We start from the raw sequence: 24,013 nt of genomic DNA on the forward strand, positions 1-24,013 counted from the left end.
GATCTTCGTTTTGTCATTGTTCTACTTAGATGTCTTGAACGTGGCTTTTACATAAAATTTATTATTATTATTATTAAAAGTCTTATTCCACTACTTTAAATATATTTTCAATATGCAACCTGTGCACTATTGACCTCCTTATGTAAGAATTTAACTTATACTCAAAATTAAAAGTCAAAACAATTCTTTCCATTTTGTAAAACAACCCTGGTTAGAAATGCATCCCTTTAAAGCAAGTTTTCTTCTGGACACAATATTTTATGGAGTATACAATTAAACATTTAATATTTAGCATCCTACTTGCATTTTGGGGTCCTGCACTTAATGTAAAATAATGTACGTTTTATTTGGTTGTCTTACCCTCTGCTTTTTGGCATTATTCCTCATCACTAACCGGTTTCTGAAATGAGCAGTTACATGTCTAGTTAGCTTAAACATTTATAGGCTAATATGATATACATTAACACATCAGCTAATAACCAAAATTTGCTTTCTCTTACCTTGAACCTCCAACCCAGTTCATTTTTAACAGCTCTTAATTACTATAGAAACGACAAAATCCAGAAAACTACAAAGTTCAAGCTTTTGTGCCTGTGTCAGCACAGAAATTCAGAGTGCATGCGTAGCTTATTGTTTTGTTTCAGCTAGGTAGCTAACTTTATCTTAGCTTTCAGAATACAATAGAAGCGCGAGGACGAACCACCAGACTTCCGACACATGCTCAGAAATGCCCAAAGAAGAAAATATATATGTGTAATTTTCACGGAGTTTGTTTGCTTTATTTCTGTATTTTGTTTCACTGTGCCTTACGTTTGCTTAAAATAAAATACTGTAGTATAGTAGAATAAATCAGTTGGGACTAATTTATTTACGTCTGTCAGACAACCAATCATATTTTTGCCGGGGGCTCGACCAATGAAAAAACCCCTTTGCAAACTAAGTCGCCAGTGACGACAGCAAAACCGGATGTTGGGCTGATTTTCTTTATAAAATAAAAGCTAACACAGACACGTTTGTGTGGTGGAGGTAGGGACGCCTTTAATTTGGCAACAATAACCGGAAGTGCACTTGTTCTAGTTTGGAGTGCTTGTAGCTGGCGCAAAAAAGGGGAGCAGGATGTAGCGGCACAAGTATCGGGCTCGCTTCACATCAGTCCGGCCATCAGAACTCCCTCTCGCTCTTTATGTCGACGCGGTGAGTCAGGTCTGGGGGATGGGTGTAGTAAGGGCTGGTTGCAGAGACGACTAACGGTTGAAAAATGTCCAACATCCTCGATGCGGCGTCTAAAGTGAGATGGGACCGCACGGCCGCGGCGAAGCGAGCCGTGTTTCTTGCGGCTGCTGCATACGGTGTCAGAACGCTGTACCCCATCATCTGCAAGCAGCTCTGCAAAAACAAAGGTCCTGGGAGCAATCACCGGGCTTCAAAGGCGGAGAACGGCTCCACTTGCTCGGGAAAGACTCAAACGGATGCTGTGATTGATAGGAAACAATCCCCGGGGGTAAATGCTGAGTTTTTCAAGCAGATCCTGGAACTTGGTAAAATCCTCTTTCCCAAGCTCGTTTCCAGAGAGCTCGCTTTGCTCTCTTTGCACTCGGTGGCGCTGATATCTAGGACGTTTCTCTCTATTTACGTTGCCAGCTTGGACGGCAAGATAGTCAAAACGATCGTGGAGAAAAAACCCAAACGCTTCATCATCCAGCTGATCAAATGGCTCCTCATTGCAATCCCGGCCACGTTCGTCAACAGCGCCATCCGGTACCTGGAGTGCAAACTGGCTCTGGCCTTCCGCACCCGGCTAGTGAACCATGCCTATCGGACCTACTTCACCAATCAGACCTACTACAAAGTCAGCAACATGGACGGGAGGCTCGCCAATCCGGACCAGTCTCTCACCGAGGACGTGATGATGTTCTCCCAGTCCGTGGCCCATCTCTATTCTAACCTCACCAAGCCTATACTGGATGTGATGCTGACCTCCTACACGTTGATTCAGACCGCCAGGTCCAGGGGGGCCAACGCCTCCGGTCCGACCCTGCTGGCAGGGCTCGTGGTATTTGCCACGGCTAAAGTCCTGCGTGCATGCTCGCCCAAATTTGGCAAGCTGGTGGCCGAAGAGGCTCACAGGAAGGGCTACCTGCGCTATGTGCACTCTAGGATCATTGCTAATGCTGAGGAAATAGCTTTCTACAGAGGACACAAGGTATGCAGAGACGGATGTGGGCATGTGAGTGCTAGCTGCAGAATGGAAGCGGTGTGGGAGTTATGTGCAGCCACACGATCATTATTGTGTTTATTTATTAGGAAGTGTCTGTGCCCGGATGTGCCACGTTACGTGTGAAATGCATGACACATTTACAATCTGTAGACACCAATGTAATTACTATGGGTGAAGCGGTAACTTTAGAGGTAGGTCTTTGAGGATGGCCAGCTAAGATGAATGGTCATATCCATAACAATGTTCCATCTACTGCTGCTTGAGGCTGTTAGGATCACAAATATGCTATAAGAGCCGGCACAAAGATTAGCAGTTAGTTTTAACTTTATTGACAAAAGCTATTTTTATTCTGAAAGAGCATCAGTGTGAAAGACTTTACTATTATCTTGAAGAAATTCTACTGCACAGCCTTTTTCACAGATCACACAGAGAGTTGGGAAATGCCTGTGTTGCTTCATGTTCTGATGTACCGCCCGCTGCAGGTGGAGATGTGTCAGCTGCAGAAGTGCTACCGGGCTCTGGCAGACCAGATGAACCTGATCCTGTCCAAACGGCTCTGGTACATCATGATCGAGCAGTTCCTCATGAAGTACGTGTGGAGCGGCGCCGGGCTCGTCATGGTGGCCGTGCCCATCATCACAGCCACCGGCTTCGCTGACAGCGGTAGGGAGTTGGTTAGGTGTAGCGTTACCCTAGCACGAGTCTTGTGCTTGTTAAGCCTTTTAAGTGCAACTATAATAACTGTAGTTACTGCTTGCTCTACCAGCGGGAGCTGATTAGCATGTGTGAAAACAGTAGCTGCCTCCCACACCTCCCTGATGAGCTCTCAGCATCAATAATAAGCCTGTAACCGAGTCCCTTATTACACTGTACCTACAGATATTTAATGAACCTTTTTCCATCGTATCCTTATACTCCCAGGTGAAAGTGTGAAAATATGTTTCGCACCGCTGACACACAAAGCTCTGTTTTGTCTTTTGAGGTCCCGAAGTTAATTGTTCTGCTCACTGTCCCATGTCTTGTGCCTGTCTTTCCACCCTTATAGAAACAGCTGACGGTCAGACCCAGGTGATGGTGAGCGAGAGAACAGAGGCGTTCACCACCGCACGTAACCTCTTGGCCTCAGGAGCTGATGCCATCGAGAGGATCATGTCCTCCTACAAAGAGGTGCACCGTAGTATGCTGAATTTAACACAACTTTGCTGTCATTTTCAATCAGAAAACTTCATAACTGAGACTCACAGGCCCACATCTTACACTGATCTCTCATGCACACCTGCATTTCATACTCGTCCATTCTAAAAGTTGCAGCAACTCTGATGTTAATAATCTAGTCATCTGAGGCACACAGCTCTGGCTGTGAGTCCAACCTCCTGTCCAGACCTGCTGTTTGCAAAGGCCAGCCAATCAGAAGGCAAGCTGGGTTAAAGGGAGAGGGGACTTCTTTCATCCTGTGCATGAAGTGAATCATGCAAAGCTGCTCTAGTAGAGTCCAGAAAAGCAACATGTGGAATGCTTCCCTTTTAAGGCATTAAATTACAGATTTTTCATTATTTTTGGATAAGTTAGAGACTGTATGAAGAAGTGATTAATCTGTTAATAACAGATTTTTGCTGTTTAAGATGGAAATTTATGAATGTTGCCTTTTGAATACGTGTTATATCCTGCAAATGATGTGTTTGAGAGTCAATTGCAGTGCAGCAGAAGTTTCATACAAGAAAAGGTCTTTTGCGCTTATTTAAACTTATAATGATTCAGCATTTTGTTCTTTCACAACATATCTGGCAGCTTTTTAGGTTTAATTGTCCGTCTGAACAGTAGGAAGTACCCAAGACTGTACAGAGTGTCACAACTTTGCAGTTTTTTGGCTCAGATGTCAGTAAAAATGTCTTCTTGAAGAAATAAACCGGCCAGGTTTGAGCATCGGTGGGTCGTTCCGGTGGCCCATGTGTACATGGACGAGTGGACATCAAGAATGTCGGATTGATTTATGTCCATCTCTCTCCTTCTTCTTCTTCTTGCAAAACTCACCACGCAGCATGAAAAAGGAAAAAGAAGAGAAAAAAAAGCTGAATGAAAGACCTTGTTCATTGATTGCCAAATCCCTGATCTTTCATTGCACTTTAATCCAAAAAGAAAGAAAGAAAGAAATTGCAAGACCAGTTCATTCTCTCTCTCTCTCTCAGGCTACATTTTGAAGTCCATAAGAGGATTTGGTTGCAGCACATTTGTGCTGAAGCTGTGTTGCACTGCAGCTCATTAGTACTGCTGCACTTTTGATCACGTGCCACCCTGTGTGTTGGCGTGTACTATCCCAGGCTTTTTGATAATTCCCTTTATAAAAATGTGGAATATTTGAGCAAAGATCTGGCGGGTTTATCTCATGCCTGTCAGCGAGTAACTTGACTGTCAGCAGCCCGAAACAGCGTCAAAGAGGAGGAAATGAAACTGGTTCGATGTGCTTGCGGTTGGCTGTGAGCTTCCTTAACTGTTTCACCCGTGCTAAAGAATTTCCCATCATGCCACCTTCTTCACACCATGATTATCATTTTATTGTGAAAAACACATTCCCGGGGGATACGAGTTTAAGCCTGCATGCACTTCTGTTTTGAGCACGTGTGCGCGCGTGGCTTGAGATGCATTGCGGCGTGCCCCTGCGTGCAAGGCCAAGAGATGTGTGTGTGTGTGTGTGTGCAGTTTGACAGACAGCAGGGATGGAGCACATTCCTGAGGCAGCGTGCCCAGCTCACGCCTCCACACACTCTGCCTATTTAATATGGAGGAGTGTGTGTGTGTGTGTGTGTGCAGTCAGATTGGCCCATGACAAGTCCTACCTTGCAGTAGTTTGTTACTCATCTTAAAAAGCTTTGCTGTTGTTTTTGTTCTTTGTTCCACAATAACAAGGTAAGACTAAAAGTCCCCGTTTTGTTTTTTATTTTTATGTGAAAAGCACACAGACATGAAGATGTGCTGGCTAATATCTACCAACCTCACACACAACACAGTAGTTCACTCGTGTACATTAAAATTGGCACCCTGTTCTATCAGCACATGATCCAGTGACTAAGTAAAAAACAGAACTGGGTCAGGTTGGTGCTCTCATGCTGTATGTGTTACACTGCTTGGAATTCTATTATGGGAACAGAACTGAACACAGAGGGCTTAAATAGGCCTCACTTCCTGAAGAGTGAATCCACCATCACTCTCGTGTCACTATAGGTCAGTGAAACCCAGCGCTTGTGTGTGTGTTTTGAGAGCTCCTTCTCTCAGAGCTCAGCTTAGCTGCAAATAATCCTCCATCTGTTGATCTTTCAGCTCTGCACTTCTGCAGAGCTGGAAGATCAACAGCATTTACTTGAACTCTTTTTAGGCCAATCAGAAAGGATGAAGCGGCTGTATTTGCTAATACACCTGCTGAGCACACCAAAAAACCCAGCAAGCACCAGATTACAGCACCTGCCTTGTCTGGTCTTCAGAACAGAGCCGTGTTTACGAGTGGGCAGTTAGGTCTCATTTAATCTGCAGCTGGGTGTTAGTTAAAGGGATCTATTCTGCTGCTAGATTAGCTTCACGTGAGTCACAATTCAAAATAATCCTTATTAACTTATACTGGAGGGGGGCGTTTTCATGTGATTGCCCCTCTTCTGAGATGACCATATTAGGGACATCCTCTCTCACTGACATCATAGAAACCCAAGATTTCAAAAAAAGAAACACACAGGGGTTACTTGCACATATGCTGACCCCAGTATTTGAAAATTTCGTCACGTTTAAAAAGCTCAAGCAAAGAAAAGCTCAGGTTTGCTTGATTCTAAACCAGAATAGTGGATGTGATGGTTTTAGTGGTATTTAACTTGCCCCAGTATGTTTTTTGGGGAATTCAGGACAAATATTGCAATGCTGCATGAATGTCTAGGCTGGTTAAATATTTAAACTGATTACTTACATATTGTTTACTTATATACAGCCATATCAAAAGGATCTCTCTTGCATAAGATGTCCAATTGCTTTGTACAAAACGGATTTTGCATTATTACAGCGTGTTCCCGGCTTTAGGAGGTCACTTTATTTTAGCAAAAGCAAGAAAAATTCAATCGGACTAACATTTGGGTGATATATCATGCAAAAGTTGAACTAATTACTAAGACAAAAAATGAGTCAAACAGCATGTTTTCATCAGGGATTTTGAACAAAGGCAGACTATAAAGAACACAAATGTGTGTGTTTTGTAATCATTGCTATACTTATGTTGAAATGTGAGATGTCATTATGCAGGGCTGTGGTTCTTTTTCCCAGTGGGTTTTTTGGTGCTGTTAATGAGGCTCATAATAAAATAAACTGAAGCTGCATATATATTAGGGGTGCAACGATACTCGTATTGATATTGAACCGTTTGATACAGTGCTTTTGGTTCGGTAGCATATGTATCGAACAATACAACATTTTTAATTTATTTTATCAACTTTTCTTCTGATGAGGCTGTCTGTTGAGAGCTCAGTGGATCTGCGTTCGACTACTCCGCCTAGGCTGCACTGTCGAGCACAGATCCAGTGAGTGCAGCGCATGCTAGCAAGACAGAAGCTAATCTCCTTGCAACATGGCAAATTGAACCTCCCCCACCCTCATTCAGATCTGGCCTTTGGAACTATTTTGGTCTTCATGTGAAGTATGACCCTGAAGGTAAGCGCATCATGTAAAAAGTAAAACAGTATGTTGGATGTGCCACGCAATGCTCAATTACATTGGTGGGAACTAGTGCTTAGCGCAGTTTGCTTGTTAACGTGTTGACGCTGTCCAGCCCCATGTACGGGGCGATCCTCGGTAGCTCGTTAACGGAGATTAGCCGTGTTGTGGCGTTAACGTCATTTCAGATTAACGCTGACAGCACTAGTGGGAACACAACGAATTTGACTGCACATTTACGCCGACATCATCCTAGTGCAAAGACAAGTGGAAGCAGACAAAAACAACAAGCAGGCATGCTACTAACTTTACCGGAGTCATTTAGACAGCTGTTAGCACAGGATTCTCCTTATGGGGGACCTGATATGTTTAATATGCTGCTGAGAATATAGCCCAGAAGAAGCCTATAGTATAGCTTTTATTTTGGAAAGAGCCGTTTTTCTGCAATAAACTCTCTTTTCCAAAGATGAGGGATTTCTCGATCAGATAGATTTATTTATTTATTACTTTGTTGTTTCAGCAACATTACATTTAAAAACGGTACTTTTGAGTTAAAATATATATTTATAATTTTAATAAATGACAAATTCAAAAAGCATGAACATTTTTTTGTATCGAAAAGTATCAAACCGAACTGAACCTTAGCACCCCTAATATATATTGCTATGCTGTTGAACTTTGGCAGCCACTGGGCTAACCAGCACACGAGTAGAAATATAACTGGTTGAATGAGTTTGAGCTGGTCCGCCGCCCCGCACAGTGTCCATGAATTCCCAGAAATGGTGCTTGATGTTTAAAATAATCAAGCTGTGTCAACAGCCGGCATTGTCTCGCTGCAGGGTGCACCACAGAAAGCGAAAAGAAACACTCTCCAGGTGCCTGTAAACACATTTGGCTCCTTTCCTCTGTTGCCTCAGCAGTAAATGTATTATTTTACTAATTTTATGATCATATTTACAAAAATCTCTTTTTAAAATCCAGGAAGAGGTAGATGAATACAAGGTGAAAATACAGAATAAGTAGTAATTATTTAAGGATGACATTTAGAGCTGGTTAAGTGAAGTGAAATTATGATCTCAGTGAGATGTGGTCTGGATAAAAATTGAACATTGGAAGTGGAAGTAGGGTTGTTTTGTTTTGTTTTGTTCTTTTGAGCTATGCGGGGAATCTGCGTGCATGCCTGTTATCACGGTGCAAAGAACCACAAGAGGAAAAGCAAATATATGATATATCTAATCCAAAAGCACACACAAACAGTAAGGAAAAGTTGCTACGCCTTGTAAGATGTGAGTAAAAACAAAATGCAATGATTTTTGAATCTTATAAATCTGTCATTTTAATTCATTTCAAAATTGCATATGGGAAACAAAAAACATCAAAACACAAACTGAGAAAATGTAGCAGTTTAAGAAAATATGAGCTTATTTTGAATTTGATGGCAGCAATGCCTCACAAAGAAGTTATGTTTACCACTGTGTGGTACAGCCTCTTCGTTTAACAACTGTCGGTAAAAGTCTGGGAACTGATGAGAGCGGCTGCTGGACTTCAGGCAGAGGGATTGTGGCGTGAATAAGGCACGGCGGGACCACGGAGCAACGTTCAGAGCCATCTTTATTTAATTCACGTCACACCACAACACCCACCCAAACCCCTGAGTCCCCGTGTTTTTAACTAGGCGGGCGTGATTAAGGATGCCGTGCAGGTGCGTCCGCCCTCCCTGCACGGCACCGCAGACCACGCCCAACCACAGGGATGTTGTCCCTTTCTTGTCTCATACGATTCTAGCTGCTCAACAGTTCTGGGCCTTTGTCATCTGATAAAAAGTTCAGCCTCCAGATTCTGAAAGATATTTTATGTGCTTTAGTATTGTCTTGCTGAAATGTGCAAGGTCTTGCCTGAAAAAGACGTCATCTCGATGGGAGCAAATGTTTCTCTAAAACCTGGATATAGCTTTCAACATTTATAGTGCCTGTTCAGATGTGCACGCTGCCAATTCCACAGGCACTAAAACACCCTCCTATCATCAGAGAGGCTTTTAAACTGAGCACTGATAACACTCCAGATGGTCCCTGTCTTTAGTCAGATTTAGATTCCCCTGACTGGAGAAAAGTTTTATTTTGAATAAGTACCCACCCCAGCTTTAACGAATGAGTAGTCTCAAACATTTGATATGTTTTCTGGGGGGGGGGTTTGTGAGTAAAATACAGGTTTATGCAATTTGTACATGATTTCATTCTGTTTTTCTGTTTTTATATTTTACACAGATTCAAAACCTTTTTCTAAGTCTGCTTGTCTACTGACACAAACTTTAGGGAAATGTATTGACAGATCTTCATTTTGCAATTTGTTTTGGCCATGCCAGCAGACATGTTAATGTTATAGCCTTGTGGCCTTCATCAGAACATATAAAAACCTTAATTATTTAATATAAGCAAGCACCAGGAGATATTGAGGAGGAACAGCTTCCTGTTAACGGGGGCACTGAATGTACTTTATGGCTATTGCAGATGCAGCAGCCGAAGTTAAAATGAAACCTAGCTTAGGATCAATGTTCCAAGTCCTGCACTCATGGAGTCACATTTTTATCAGGCACATCACCATGATCGTGATCTTTATCACAATGGTGGTGACACTAACATCTACCAGAGATGGACTGACCCGTGTGTGTTTGTTGGGACAGGTCACGGAGCTGGCAGGCTATACTGCGAGGGTCCACAACATGTTTGTCGTATTCGAGGATGTCCAGAAGGGCATTTACAAGCGCTCGTCTGTGTCAGCCACAACAACGACGGAGAAGAAGAGCAAGCCTGAGATGCACATAGACGGACCGCTGGAAATAAAGGGTAGCTAGCAGTGTACACACAACACCTCTTTGTCTGTACAAAAAAAAAAAAAACAGAAGAGGAAGAGGTTGCCATCACAACAACCTCTGTTGCTTTTACCACTTCTGCTACCTGAAGCCCAGAGTAAGCTTTGATTTGGTTCAGGTCAAAACATAGTCAATGGTAAACGCTCAGTTTATTCCCCAACAACATCTGTCTGCCAACAATTATTCGATCCATTCTGTTGTCCAAATTAGCAACAATCAGCAATGAGTTATAGCATATAGCTTCGGCAGTTGCCTCACTGAAATCAATAACAGAATTTGTCTTACATGCTAACTTCAGGCTCAAGTTTTGCTGCTAATTTATAATGTTTGACCAGATTTTATGAATTGCACAAACCTTATCTGGGCCAGCTTACAGATCAGCTTACATTATAAGAAATCAATAAACTAAATGTCCAAAGGTTGGATACACTCTAATAGAAAGCATCTTATGTTGGAGGGTAATGCTAAGCTAATGAATAAGTGAAGTGGTAAAGACACAGAGTCCAATCTGTTACTCTAATACACAATCACTGTAGTTCCTGATCCTTTTTCTCTGTTTCTGTGTTTCTGCAGGCGAAGTGATTGATGTGGACAAGGGCATCGTGTGTGAGAACGTCCCGATTATCACACCAAACGGAGACGTTGTAGTATCTTGCCTAAACTTCAAGGTGGCTGATCATTTTTTCCTTCTGAGCTCTACTTTAACTGATAGTTCAGGCCCCTCTGACTTCACTCCTGAGGATTTTGGTCCGTGTAGAATTTATTAGCATTTAAAAACAATGGCCCAGGGTCTCATTAGAAAGCAGATACATCCTTTGGGTCTCAACTTGTTGCTCCCCTCTGGATTTTCACTACTATATTCACCTCATGAGGATTTCATGGTGGTGGAAATCACAGATCAGACGTTCCAGTTTTATTTGGATGCAGGGTATAATGCATAACGCTCATATCATAGATGTGAATCTGCTGCAAAGATCTGCTCATCCATTCAGCACAGGTTCTGTTTTTTTCACTCAAAAGTGGCTGAGGGTCTGCTGATCCTTTCATCTGTTCCTTGTATGTGGATAATTGAGTTAGCATGATTTCATCGCTGATAATTTGATACCAGACAAAACGTGTCTCGTATTCCAGTTCTGACCTGCTGACTTCTTTTGTTAGGAGGCAACAATAGGAAACACTGACATGATGTTTTTGATAAAAATGCTTTTTGAGACATCAAAAGAATCAGCTTTTGGAATCATTACAAATGAATAAGAATAGCTTATCTCTTTCAAACACCACAGGCAAACAGACCTCTGTGCAGACTGCACCAGGCTCCAATTATATATGTTGGCCTGAGGTCGTTACACAAGAGTACGCCGCTGACATTGAGCTGATAACGGAAAAAGACGCTGATGCTGTGCTTAAAAATGTCAGCTTCAATATAAATATCATACACAAACTTTAAATGGCAGTTTTTTGAAGAACTGAAGATCTTTTTCTTTTAAGTTCTTTTTTTTAGTTCTTACCCTGCACGAAAAAACAAGTGCACATGCAAAACTACTGCAAGATTTATGGGACAGATCACTGCATGTAATCTGCATACAGCAAGCTGCATACAGGTGAAGAGCATGCTCACTAAGGCAAAAAAGCAGGATGGGTAATAGTGTCTGAGGATGAAGAGCTGGCTGAAATAATGGGGGTGATGAATATCATTTAACTTGAGACACTCACTGTGGCAAGTAAAAGAAAAAAGGAACATTTTGACATTTAGGTTCATATGAAACTTAGAGTGACCCATATGATAAGATAACCCTGTTAAAGTGTGTTTAAAGTCTACATATTTTCAATTATTAATTTGCATTGTAACACGTAAATTAATATCATATTATTAAGTTTTGTATTCTAATTCTAAACATTTTTAGCCAATGTCGTTTTGTAAAACTGTAAATATTGACCAAAATTAAATAATAATAATTAGCAGTAGTATAAGTAGCAATAAGAGTGGTGTGTAATATTTTTTCAAATGCATAGTCGTGCATGAAAATAGAGAAAATAAGAATCATAAATTTGTGTGTGAAACTAATGATAGAGTAGTAATGTGTGCTGTGGCCTAATGTTTCAAAGGATTTGCCTTATAGACATCACTACATTTTTAGTCTTGAGCCAGAATCAGCGTATTTATACGAGATTGGGGCGTGCCAAGTTATCAGCTAACACAAGCTAGTTTGGCTAGTAAGCTGTAGCCATATACCATACTTACAAATTAGTACTTACATATGAATGAAGTAATACTAGAATTTCATTCACCAAAAAAAGAGCGCTTCTTAAACAGTCTGTTAGTGAAACTAACCACATAAGCCTTATTATGAGAGCTCAGTGAATTTTAATTAGCTAAGGTGACGCTTGAGAAGCTAGCTAGCGCCTGTAGCGCAAGTGCCCAAGCCCTTAAATATGTGGAACTTTAGCCTTGATTAATTAATTAATCAGGCTTTTTTACTTTTATTAGCCACAATTTACTGAAATCTAAAGATAATGAATAATTTCATTCATTATATCAATATGATATTAAATACTAATTTTTGACAGGTGCATCTGTTCTCTGATTGGATAGTTACATTTGTGATTGACATGACATTGACCAATCAGCTGAAAGGAAGAAAAATACGGTTAAAATTCGTATTTGTAAGTTGAAACTTGAGTGCAGAGTTTCACCCGTATTTTTTGGCTATACATACAAATCTTTTTTACACACACAAATTCTTTTTACTCATACAAATCCTGATTTACAAGTACAAAACTGATTTACAAATACAAAATATTTATGACCACAATTTGAGCCCATATTTTCTGTGTGTAACAGTTTAACACCACTCCTGCTTTTTCCACAGCTTTATGGCCTAGTGATGCATTGTAATTACACTGACAGCCCGCTCTGCTTCAGGAGAATTAATAAATTGTCTCTCCCGTTCAGGTGGAAGAGAGCATGCACCTACTGATCACAGGGCCTAATGGTTGTGGAAAAAGCTCTCTGTTCAGGATCCTCGGCGGCTTGTGGCCTGTCTACGGCGGCCGGCTACACAAACCCTCCCCTCAGCATATGTTCTACATCCCTCAGAGGTATACGCACAAATGCACACTCTCAATAATCGCAGGGCCCACGGCAGACAAAACAAGTGCAGGGTTTGATCATTGTACCAGTGAACCGTAACAGTAATCTAATCCATTGTAACAGGACCTGAGTGTGTCTGTGCAGCTGAGAGAGAAACCAGAGCTGTGGACAGAGTCAAATATTTACTGTCCAGATTAAGTTTAAAATACTAGCTCTGCAGAATGATTAAATATGATAAATATTATCAAGTTAAATATTATTATAGTTGTTTGGTAATTATCCATTATGCGTAACCTCTCTCCTTTATTGCTATATAGCAAGAGCTGCAACAGTTGGAGCAGCAGCTGTTATCGTGATAACATTTTTGTCATTTTTATGTTGATTTTAGAGCGAGACAGTGAAATAAATATAGCAACTCTGACAGGAGAGAGTAAGGGTAACACAGAGAGCACAGACAGGTAATGGTCCAACCAGTCGAGATTCAAACCAAGGATCTGCCGCCCATGTGGGAAGCAGTCTTACCCAAACCTTCAAATGTAATCGTACCCATAGCTGACTCCCTCCTGCAGTGCGGTAAATATTTTATACATAGGATGAGATGGCCAGCTGGCAGCTGTAACAGAATCCAACACACTATCTATAAAACAGACATCTTTTTCTTTCAGCTCCTCCTCTTTAAGTGTCTAAAAATGCTTTTGTCACACAATTTGTGAGCTTTAGTGCTCATAACGGATACAACTTATGTGCATTTATGTTTCCCCAGGCCGTACATGTCATTAGGTTCACTGCGGGACCAGGTGATCTACCCAGACTCGGTGGAGGACATGGCTGCCAGAGGGATGAGTGACAAGGACCTAGAGGTCATCTTAGCCATAGTCAACCTCAATCACATTGTCAACAGAGAGGGAGGTAAGACAGCTTTTATTTTTATTTATCCATGAAAGAGCAGCAGTTCACCACATAAATCAAAAGACACACAATCACCAGATAAGGAAAAAAAACTCAACATACTAAATTAAAATCAACTACTGAGCTAAAGGAACCTTGTCACTAAATCACAGCACAAGGTACTTTATATTGTAAGTTAAAGACCCTACAATAAAACAGAGAAACCCCCAACAATCAGATGACCCCTTGTGAGCAAGCACTTGGCAACAGTGGGAAGAAAAAACTCCCTAAGCATTTAATTATAAACCTTTAATTGTGAAGAAAAGGTTTGCTGGTGTTTGAGATCAAACACACTGTGTGCATCAGCCAGGAGCTTGAGCTCGCGTTTCCTAAACTTGAGTGTGTGACAAATTGGCAGCCGTTCTCTCCCTCCTGCAGAACAAATGGTTACACTGTTGTGAACCAACTACTGTACCAAGCTTAGCGCCGCAAGAAGGTTTAATGCGTGAATAGTTGCACTGTGAAACAGTTTAGAAAGGTTTGCATTACTCATGGTAATTAGCCCACGTGTATGCAGTCACATTATTACGGGCTCACAAAGACATGCAATATAACCAAAGAGGATACGATGATTAGTCCGTTACACAGTCTTTGTCTTCTCTTTAACTCTTTACAGTTTAGTCCAGTATCTAATGTGAAGTCATGTATTGCAGTTTTCATTTTCATGGATTTTACTCATTAGTTTTTATGTGGCATCAAACTCTAAGTGCCTTCTCCATGTTTCATATAACAAAGGAGAAAAAATATTTCCTGTCATCATATATAATCCCACAATATCCAACTAACACCACCTTAAAATGTGCTTGTTGTAAATTCCTGTGGTTGCTTTTTTAAAGCTATCAGCAGACTTTGAAAAAGTACTATTACTGCTTCTCTAAAACATTTGTGTAGAGCGCAACAATGTAATACAAAATGCAGTTTTCAAATGATTTTGTTTATTTTTTATGTTTAAAGCTATCCTAACCTACCTGGCCTTATTTGAAAAGGTGGGCAGGTAGGTTAAATCAGCGGTCCCCAGCCTTTTTTGCGCCACGGACCGGTTTAATGTCAGACAATATTTTCATGGACCAGCCTTTAAGGCATCGTGGATAAATACAACAAAATAAAATGATACGACCAAGATGAAAACTGTTATTTTTATGAATATAATAATAATCTGAATTCACTGTGTAATTGTGTAACTATATTAGCAGTGTCCTCCTGAAATGTGCTAACAACACTGAGAGTAACATCCTCCTCTCTGCCCCTTAATGCTCTCTGGTCGCTATGGTAACACATAAATATTTCTTTCAAAATAAGACACAAAGCTACAACACAGGAAAAGACCCAGGGAAACTGAGTTAACGATAAAAACCCTGAAAACACACCCTAAATTTCACACCCGAGCCTCAGCTCTCGCGGCCCGGTACCAAACGACTCACGACCTGGTACCGGTTCGTGGCCCGAGGGTTGGGGACTGCTGTTATAAAGTATCTACACTTCCCTTTCTTCTATTGTAATCTCATTTTGAAATATAGAGACTGTAGAACATTTGAGTTGAGGGTTGGGGACCGTTGGTTAAATCATAAATTAAATGTGATTAGACACATTTTTTGGAAAGCTGCTTATAATTTCACCAGTCACACCCACAATAATGCCAAACGTGTTAAATCTAGAAATCACTTAAATAGGACATGAAGTGAAGTGGGCTAAAAGATCTCGAAAGCAACACATCATGTCACGATCAATTCTGTGAAGAAAAGTGCAACAGAATTCCTCCACAGCGTTGTGAAAGAGTCATTGCCAGTCATCTATCTCTACTTTTAAGATTTGGCTTAAAACCTCCATTTTTGCTAAAGCATATAGTTAGGGCTGGACCAAGTGACCTTGAATCCTCCCTTAGTTATGCTGCAATAGGCGTAGGCTGCTGGGGGATTCCCATGATGGACTGAGTATTTCTTCTTCACTTACCTTTCTCACTCACTATGTATTAATAGACCTCTCTGCACCGAATCTCTGCACTTGTTATTAATCTCTTGCTCTCTTTTCCCTTAATAGATGACATCATCATTTAAAAACTGCATTTTGTATTTACTCTATCTTTGTATAGTATCAAAATTTGTGCGATGGTGGTTTGAGACGTGTAAGTGTGACAAATATACAAAAATAAGCAATCAGGCAAATACTTTTTTTGCAGCTCTGTATGGTGCTGAAGGGATAACAGCTGATGCTGAATTAGGGTCTGGCTGTGCTTTCATGTTATACCAACTTGTACCACAAGATGGTGCAGTGAGTGATCCACACAAGTGTTTACGAACATATTATTTCCTATCATGGTCAAGGCTAAAAACAGTTAAATCCTGCCCCCTGGTGATAATCTTTTAGTTCAGAGGTTCATTACAAAAAAAAAAGAACACTTAAAAACACTTGCTTACTCTGCAATACCTCCTTTTTTATTCAGGCTGGGATGCTGAGCTGGACTGGAAGGATGTGTTGTCAGGAGGTGAGAAGCAGAGGATGGGTATGGCCCGCATGTTCTACCACAGGTAAGGAGAAAAAGCCTGTGGGTTAACATTTCTTAGCGTGTAGCCCATTGGCTGTTTTCACAGAAGGAATTACTGTTAAGAAATTGAATGCTGAAGAGTAAACTAAAGTGTGTTTTTTCAACGTTTACATATTTGCACAACTCTATAAATGGTGAATGCTCATAATGAATGTGGCCAAATAATGAGATCAGTATATATGCAGGTAATGTGAGCCAAACTGCAGGTTTTAGATGGTTTTTTGTTTTGTTTTTTTGCTTTTGCTTTTAGACTAATAGAGAGGACTTTATTATGACTATCACAGGCACACAGCTATGGCTGGGAGTTCAGAGGCCACACCCTCTTGTTTGCAAATCATGTGTTTTCAAATGGCAGCCAGTTACAGGAAAGCTGCCCTAAAGAAAGAAGCTAAGACAGCTTGGTTCAGAGGATAAAGTGAGCTCCACTGAAGCCTAGTACGAGATAACATAGGCTTACTTTGAACTTGGAATCATGCTAAGCTACTCTAGAAGTTGCCCCATTAAAACTATAGTTCATCTGCTGTAACAGTTGGATCTTGTTTATGGGTGTATAGCATAACCAATCCGATTGCATGGAGTGGATGCATAGCACCAACTTAAAACCATTTCCTCTGCCTCTGTCAGGCCTAAATACGCCCTGTTGGATGAGTGCACCAGCGCTGTGAGCATTGACGTGGAAGGAAAGATTTTCCAGGCTGCCAAAGATGCCGGCATCTCCCTGCTCTCCATCACACACAGACCCTCCCTGTGGTAAGCCTCGTCACACTGGGGGAATATTTTGGTCCATAAATGCTAATGTAGTTGGGAGTTGTAGTAGGGAGCAAATCTTTTCTTTGTTTCTAATCCTTCTTCCCCACCTCCAGGAAGTACCACACCCACCTGCTGCAGTTTGACGGGGAAGGAGGCTGGCGCTTTGAGCAGCTGGACACGGCAACGCGCCTCTCCCTCACCGAGGAGAAGCAGCGGCTGGAGACCCAGCTGGCCGGCATTCCCGAGATGCAGAATCGCCTCAACGAGCTCTGCAAGATCCTCGGAGACGACTCTGTCCTAAAAACAGCTGAGGAGTGAGGGGGGACGTGTGAGAAGAGATCCGAGGGGGTAAAGGAGGATTGAGACGAGGAGAAAAGAAGAAGCTGGGGGTGGTGGAGGAGGTGCGAGGCAATGAAAAGGCAAAGAAATCAGTTTGTTAGTACAAATTTTTTTTCCCTTTTTTTTTTTCTTTCGCCCTGAGCCTCTCGGTAAAGCAGGGGAGCTCTTAATGGCAGCTTTGCCTCTGAGCTCTCCCTTCTCTCCCCCTCCGTCTTTTCACCCTCTCCTTTGCCCTGCTCCAGTCTGAGAGGCGGAGGAGAGTGAAGTGCATTCGCAAGTATTCCTGCTGCTTGTAATGCACGCTGTTTGCTTCCACTGCTCAAAGTGGCATGACTGATACACCCAAATTAACCAAGACGATGAATTTGTTTGTTTTGTAGCACTTTACTCTGCTTTCAGAGGTGTGCATGTCACGGTGGCTCTGGGAGCTGCTATTTAGCTGGAAAACCTTTTAAAGGTTAGAGCCACTTTGATGTCCAAAGCAGTATTCCAGTTTAGCAGCAGATTTTAGTTTTCCTGAATGTAATTTTAACTTCTTTTTTTTTTGCAGAGCCACAGTACAATCTGTTTCCTTATACCTCACGTTAGCTTTGTTAGGTTGCACGTCCATGAACCACTGGAATGGGCTCAGATGCCGACTCTATTATTAGAACGATTAGTGACGCAGGTCTGACTCCAGAACTCTAAGTTTCTGGTTTATTGAACAAATACAATGAGATAAAGAGGTCCAGTGAGGAAGGGCAAGCTCATCCTGCTCGGAGAGGGTTTTTTTAGCAGATGAGTGCACACACACACAAACACACAAAAGGATATCAAATTAGAGGAAAAACAATAACAGTAATTAGTAGTGACCATGTAAGGCTCTGGAAATCTGCTGGAGAGATGCACGCTAGTCATTGTCGATAGTAGATAGTTCATGATTTGGCGTTTTGACAATGTGTGTTTGAGGCAAGTCGTTTCATACACCATAGACAGCATTCATATTTGCCAAGCAATGAAAGGATGACTTTGTGTATTTAAATACTCTACCATGTTCCAGAATATGCTCCACGTTACAGCTGTTTAAAATTATTAAGTTATAATAGATAATAGGTTGTTTTTACACGTGAAGTTGCTGGTAACAAAGATGGAAAGTTGTGATACTGTTAAAATAATGCTTTTTTTTCCTTTCTTAAAAAAGTTGGGAATTCCGCGCTCCTGCGTGGTGACGGTAACTTGCGATTACAACTGCTTTTATAAATGTACTCTCTTTACGCGGTTCGAACCTGGAATGCTCCTGTTTGATATGGTTCACCAGCTGCAAACAGGACTGCCTTTGCTTTTCAGATTGGGCTGAGTTAAAGGGGACCAATTACGGTTATTCTAATGTTCTAATAATATTTTTATTCTAGCGTAGCTTTGCATGATTCGCAGTTCAAAATAATCTTTTTTTTTTCAACCTGAAAAGCTGTTCAAGCGTCTTTCTCTGAAAGGCCACCCGACCTTTGAGCCAACTTTACTCTGATTGGCTGCCCCTCATAAGCAAGCCTGAACAGCAGGTGGGTGGGGCTTTAGTGCCTGAGATTACTCTATAATGATATCGTCATTCTGGAAAAGGTAACACCCACCTTGCGTTCCTTTGGCTCATATAGATAAATAGAAGTGTCTGAAATCAGAGCTTTTGGATGACAGGGATTGTTTGCACATATTTGAAACTTTGGTCATGTTCGATATGAGCCTCCCTCATGTTTTAACGGTGTGGCAGAAAATCTGTAAATGTATTTTTTATTTGTGACACATTATGTTAATTAAAACAGGAGAAACACTGGACTTCTCTGTGAAACTGTCACACCGTGCTGGATATAAGCCTCAAACAGTGCCAGTTCCATGCCTGACTAACTAGCACAATCTAATGATACCAAGCCATCTCACTGATTACGATACCACTATATTGTTAAAACGCCTCTGTTTTGTTAACATTCCACCATATGTGTGTTCAGAGCCTCAGAGCATGGACAATCAGGTACATCATCAACAAGTGCACTGCTGTATTTCCGTCTACACAAGGACTTCTTAGAATCCTCAGACAAAAATGGCTAAATGACGTCTAAGTTTAGGCATATAAGCAAGCAGGCATTATCTAATCTTTTATGGAACCGTTAATGTATACCGTTGGGTTTGCATGCCAGGATTTGCCTGAGCCCCAGCTGCGTCCCTACCATGCTTACATGCCAGCAATGAAACCTCCCCTCTTGGCTTTTGGGGGACAGTTTAAGAAAAGAACTTCAGAGCATTTAGATGCAGCGCTGCTCTGCTCAGGGTGAGAGCTGCCAGGTTTCTGTGGGACAACCCCCCCCCCCTCCCCAAACCCCAAAGAAATGTGACTGGAAAGCAAAAACGGATTTTGAAGATTTGAGTCACTTCTTTTCTTTAATGTCTAAAGGTCCTATCTGGGATGTTCTCTCTATTAAAGAGACTGTTTTCTTCTGGTATGTAAGGGAGAGCATCACGGGCATCACCACAGCCTTGCAAAAACGGCAAGATGGCATACGTTTCTGACCCGAAACACGATCGTTTTGTTCATTTGGACTCTGTTGACAGGAAGGCGCACGATCTGCTGAATGACACAAGAGTCTGCCGAGTAAAACTGGAACAAGGAGGTCGGCTCAAAGAAGTGCCTGCTATTTTCACAGGCATAGTGAGACGATAAATCCAGTATTTCATCTTGAATAGACAGGAGAAGAAATGATGAGGTGTCTTCTTCTTCTTTTGTCAGATTTTTATTTATTTGGGGGGGTTTTTGCATCATTTTCGTCCAATCATCCTGCAAAACTGAGGCTAAACCCACTCTCACTGTTGAGTGGAGTTATTCATTGATGAAAACGCATGATAGGGGACAGGATAGTGAACATTGGTATCAGCTGGACGTAAAATTCACCTGCTGGCAACTAGCAACACAGAGAAGGCAATAATCTGACAGTGTAGTGGTCAAAGCATGTTTCTGCTGCCCCCAAGTGGCCAAAAAAGTTAAAGCAGCTACAGTGTTTGTGGTTGCCTTGGTCCTGGTCTGACTATGAACATTTCTCTGCATTGAATTTTTGGCTTGTGAATGAGACCTCATCATTTCTTCCAACCCCACAACACAGCAGGCCTCTGCAGTGGCTTACTGAACTGTTACTTGCTAGTGCAACCCCCCCATACCCCCCACCAACCCCCTCCCAGCCTTTCTCACCCCATCGTTTATTAAGAGACTGAATGTAAGTGAGAGATTATGTATGAAGCAAGTTCTACGCCACTGGATCATACAAGTTTCTTCTTTGTTAACAGCTTGTCGTTTTATAATTGTGTTAATAGTGCATGCTGTTTCATTTTACAAGAGCCACAATGTGGTGTTACATTTCAGAGCTGCTGTACAGCGTGGTGTGTGAACTGGAATTATGGGAAAGGCCATTTTCATGTTATTCCATGGCTACAGGGCAGCCAGATTCAATCTTTTCAACATTGTCAAAAGCAGATGGATGACTATATGTAAGTTTGAGAATGATGTTGTACTTTTGTGGGATTTGTATTAGGCTGCTGTGTACCACAGACCAGCATGCATTGATTCTTCCTTAAATCCAGGGATTACTACGCTTTGGAATTATTACATAATTATGTTAAAGACATAATTTTCAGTAACAGTAGCCCAGGTCATCTTTTGGGGATCTCATATGACACATGTGTAGGAGTCTGTGTATTTTAAACCTTTACAGCAAGAGAGCTTGAGCGACATTAAGGTCATCTGATCAAAAATCACTTTATGTTGAGAGATGAAGATGTATTTTCTTGTAAATAAAACGATACAATGCAACCTCAGAAAAATGAACTTGCTTCTTTTTCAGCTTTTAAGTAAATGCTTGAGTTTAGCCCAGCTTTCAGTGCTGTTAAATAAATGATGATATTTGTACCACATGATGAGCTTTAATAGTTCTTTAAATTTAGCACAGGTCAGAGAATCATATAGGCTGGGCAATACTGGTCTTTTTGGAATTATGACAATGTGTCAGGAGTGCACGAAAAGACATCACATAATGTGTCCAGTACAGCAGCATCAGTGCAACTGTCAGCTAATCAATTCAGTTTTATTTATGTCTTACAAAATAACGACGCCTCAAGGCGCTTTATATTGCAAAGTAAAACACCTATGATGATAGCACTTAGCAACAGTAGGGAAAAAAAAACTCCCTTTTAACAGGAAGAAACCTCTGGCGTAACTAGGATCAGGCATGGGCAGCCATCTGCTGTTACCAGTTGAGCATGAGGGGAGGAAGACAGATGAGGACTGATTATTCAAGACCTCGTTTGTGACAAGAAGAATTTTAAAGTGAATTCTGGATTTAACAGGAAGCCAGTGAAAAGAAGCCGTTATGGGAGAATCATGCCGTCGCATTCTAGTACCTGTCAGTACTCGCTGCAGCATTTTGGATCAGCTGAAGGCTTTTCAGGGAGCTTTAAGGACATCCTGATAATAAAGAAATTACAGTATTCCAGCCAAGAAGTAATACATGCACAAACTAGTTTTCTAGTTTCTGTGAGACAGGATGTTTCTAATTTTAGATATATTGTGAAAATGTAATTATAGGCAATTATCGGCAATCACAGGGAGTAGAAAAGATGGATATAGCCACTGTGACAGCATCCACTGCTTAGTGGTTTTCAACAGTGCTATCGTGGTATTTTGTAACTGGACTTTACAGGAGAACAGCAGCCACCGCATTCTCATGTGACTGGCATGTTGTTGGCCAATGAGAACCCTACTTTCTGAATAAATAATTACTGCTCTTTTGTTCCTTCTAATATAGCTCTAAATGTGTATATATACACCATACAGAATAATAGCCAGTGTATAAATATCGGCAAACTGGGATTTTCCCCAAAGCTTCAGTGTCAGTCAGGCTCCAACAGAGGGTGCAGTCAGTGTCTGAATACAAACAGGAGAATCCCAGAGCTGAAGCTGTTCTATGAGTCAAACCAACACCCAGTTGATCTTTCAGACACCACAGACATTTTTCTTTGTCTTATTATCAACAAAATGAACTGTCATGTTCAAAAGTGATACATAAATGGGAAATAATGAGTCATGTTCCATGTTGCACAAGTACATAGTGAAAGGGGCTGTAGATGGACACACTAGTGTAGCAGATAGACAGAGTACATTGCATATACAACCAAAGAATGCATTTACTAAAGAAAATGCAGCCTGAATGCTGATAGATAAAAGGTTTGAGTTCATTTTTGTAATTGCTGAATCCTTGTTGAAAAGCTTGTTGAATGAGGTGAAATACACTGAATCATTCACCTGAAAGCCAAAGTGCAGAACTGTTGAAAACTGACGTTCACCCAGAAGAAGAAGTTCTTTCAAATTTGGAAAGTTGCTGAACGTCTTTAAAATGTACATCAGAACAACTGACTAATGACCCAAAAAAGTTAGAATGAATATTGAAAGCTCATATTCTTAATAAAATTATGTATTTTAAATGTCTAAACTCAAGAATCAGAACCTTTGCAGAATATGTGCTCTGTGTGTGTCTGTATGTGAGTGACATACAGAGAAAGAGGGGAACTGGCACCAGTTGAAAGGGTAAAATAGTTTTTAATCTTTAACTGTTTTGTGGGTTTAATTTCATTTAATTTCTTTTATTTTTATTCACATATTACACAGACTGCGTGTGCAGACTGAACAGGCTGAAGCAGAGCAGCACCTGGCCTATTTTCAAGTATCATTAAGGTTACAGCGTGTAACATTTCACCATTACATGTCAGTAGATTGCAGATTGCAGTCAACTGAATTCACTTTTCTTGTCCCAGAAAACCTAAACTCCTCAGCAATGTCCACAATTACATTGGGATACTTAAAGAGAAGCAGCAGGAAGCACAAAGCTCCAAAATGCTCACAACTCAAGAAGTAGTGACAGACATAGTTACCCACATCCTGCAGAGTTTCTGGGAGCTTCCTCCTCACCCCCTCTTAAACATGGCCTCCCAAAGGCTGAGCATACTCTCCATCAGTGTCACAAAGGCCACTTTGGATCGAATCTCCAAAACTTTTACAGCACTGAATAGCCAGACCATTTTCTCCTGCTCCATCAGGGACAACGTGGTCCAGACCATCATGAGAGAAATCTGATTTAAATGTATAAACTCAAGAATCTCAAATGAAAAACCAGCATATTTACCAAATATCTGCTCTGTGTGTCTGTCTGTGAGTATTAGAGTGTAAATTACAGAGAAAGAGGGGAACTGGCATCAAATGAACAGGCAAAATATTTTTTAATCGTTAAAGATTTTGTGGGTTTTACTTTAAGAATAATTGTGTGTTAGTGTTTAGACAAAGTATATACATACAACAGCTTTCAGTTGGACTGGAGTAAATACAGAGATACTGTTGCTCTGTGGCAAAGCCCTGTTAAATCTGCCATGAGGCACCTGCTGAAAAACTGCTTCTAAAAGTCCACGTTTTGAAGGTAAAATAATGACTGTAGACCAAAAACTGTGGACAAAGCAGCTTCTTACTGAGACAGCCAACATTTCATCCCATTGACACCCATTATAAAC

General features: G+C 41.1%; 2 protein-coding genes across 2 annotated transcripts in view; one reads left to right on the forward strand and one right to left on the reverse strand.

The window, feature by feature from the left end:
• The window catches only part of redic1 (regulator of DNA class I crossover intermediates 1), a 6,206-nt gene extending 5,488 nt beyond the window's left edge, over positions 1–718 (reverse strand). The window contains exons 1-2 of the mRNA XM_005725095.1: positions 501–718; positions 361–400 (exon numbers count right to left, since the gene is read on the reverse strand). Coding sequence (XP_005725152.1) covers positions 361–400; positions 501–523 — 63 coding nt within the window. The 5' untranslated portion in view covers positions 524–718. The remainder of the gene's footprint in view (positions 1–360; positions 401–500) is intronic.
• Positions 719–978: 260 nt separating this feature from the next.
• On the forward strand, positions 979–21,273 carry abcd2 (ATP binding cassette subfamily D member 2). Its single transcript, XM_005725093.2, has 10 exons — positions 979–2,203; positions 2,701–2,881; positions 3,264–3,385; positions 9,582–9,744; positions 10,344–10,438; positions 12,724–12,869; positions 13,625–13,770; positions 16,250–16,334; positions 16,976–17,101; positions 17,215–21,273. Exons 1-10 carry the CDS (start codon positions 1,259–1,261, stop codon positions 17,417–17,419), a joined length of 2,214 nt encoding a protein of 737 aa, XP_005725150.1. The 5' UTR covers positions 979–1,258; the 3' UTR covers positions 17,420–21,273.
• The last annotated feature ends 2,740 nt before the right edge of the window (positions 21,274–24,013 follow it).

The sequence above is a fragment of the Pundamilia nyererei genome, unplaced genomic scaffold (genome assembly GCF_000239375.1).
Source record: "Pundamilia nyererei isolate P.nyererei 1_Seehausen unplaced genomic scaffold, PunNye1.0 scaffold00014, whole genome shotgun sequence".
Lineage (NCBI taxonomy): Eukaryota > Metazoa > Chordata > Actinopteri > Cichliformes > Cichlidae > Pundamilia > Pundamilia nyererei.

Excerpts from the sequence above, each read along its gene's own strand:
- abcd2 (XM_005725093.2), top strand. The coding sequence starts at position 1,259 with ATGTCCAACATCCTCGATGCGGCGTCTAAAGTGAGATGGGACCGCACG. Across the intron at positions 2,882-3,263 it reads CACCGGCTTCGCTGACAGCG|AAACAGCTGACGGTCAGACC; the intron begins GTAGGGAGTTGG and ends CCACCCTTATAG. Across the intron at positions 13,771-16,249 it reads CATTGTCAACAGAGAGGGAG|GCTGGGATGCTGAGCTGGAC; the intron begins GTAAGACAGCTT and ends TTTTTTATTCAG.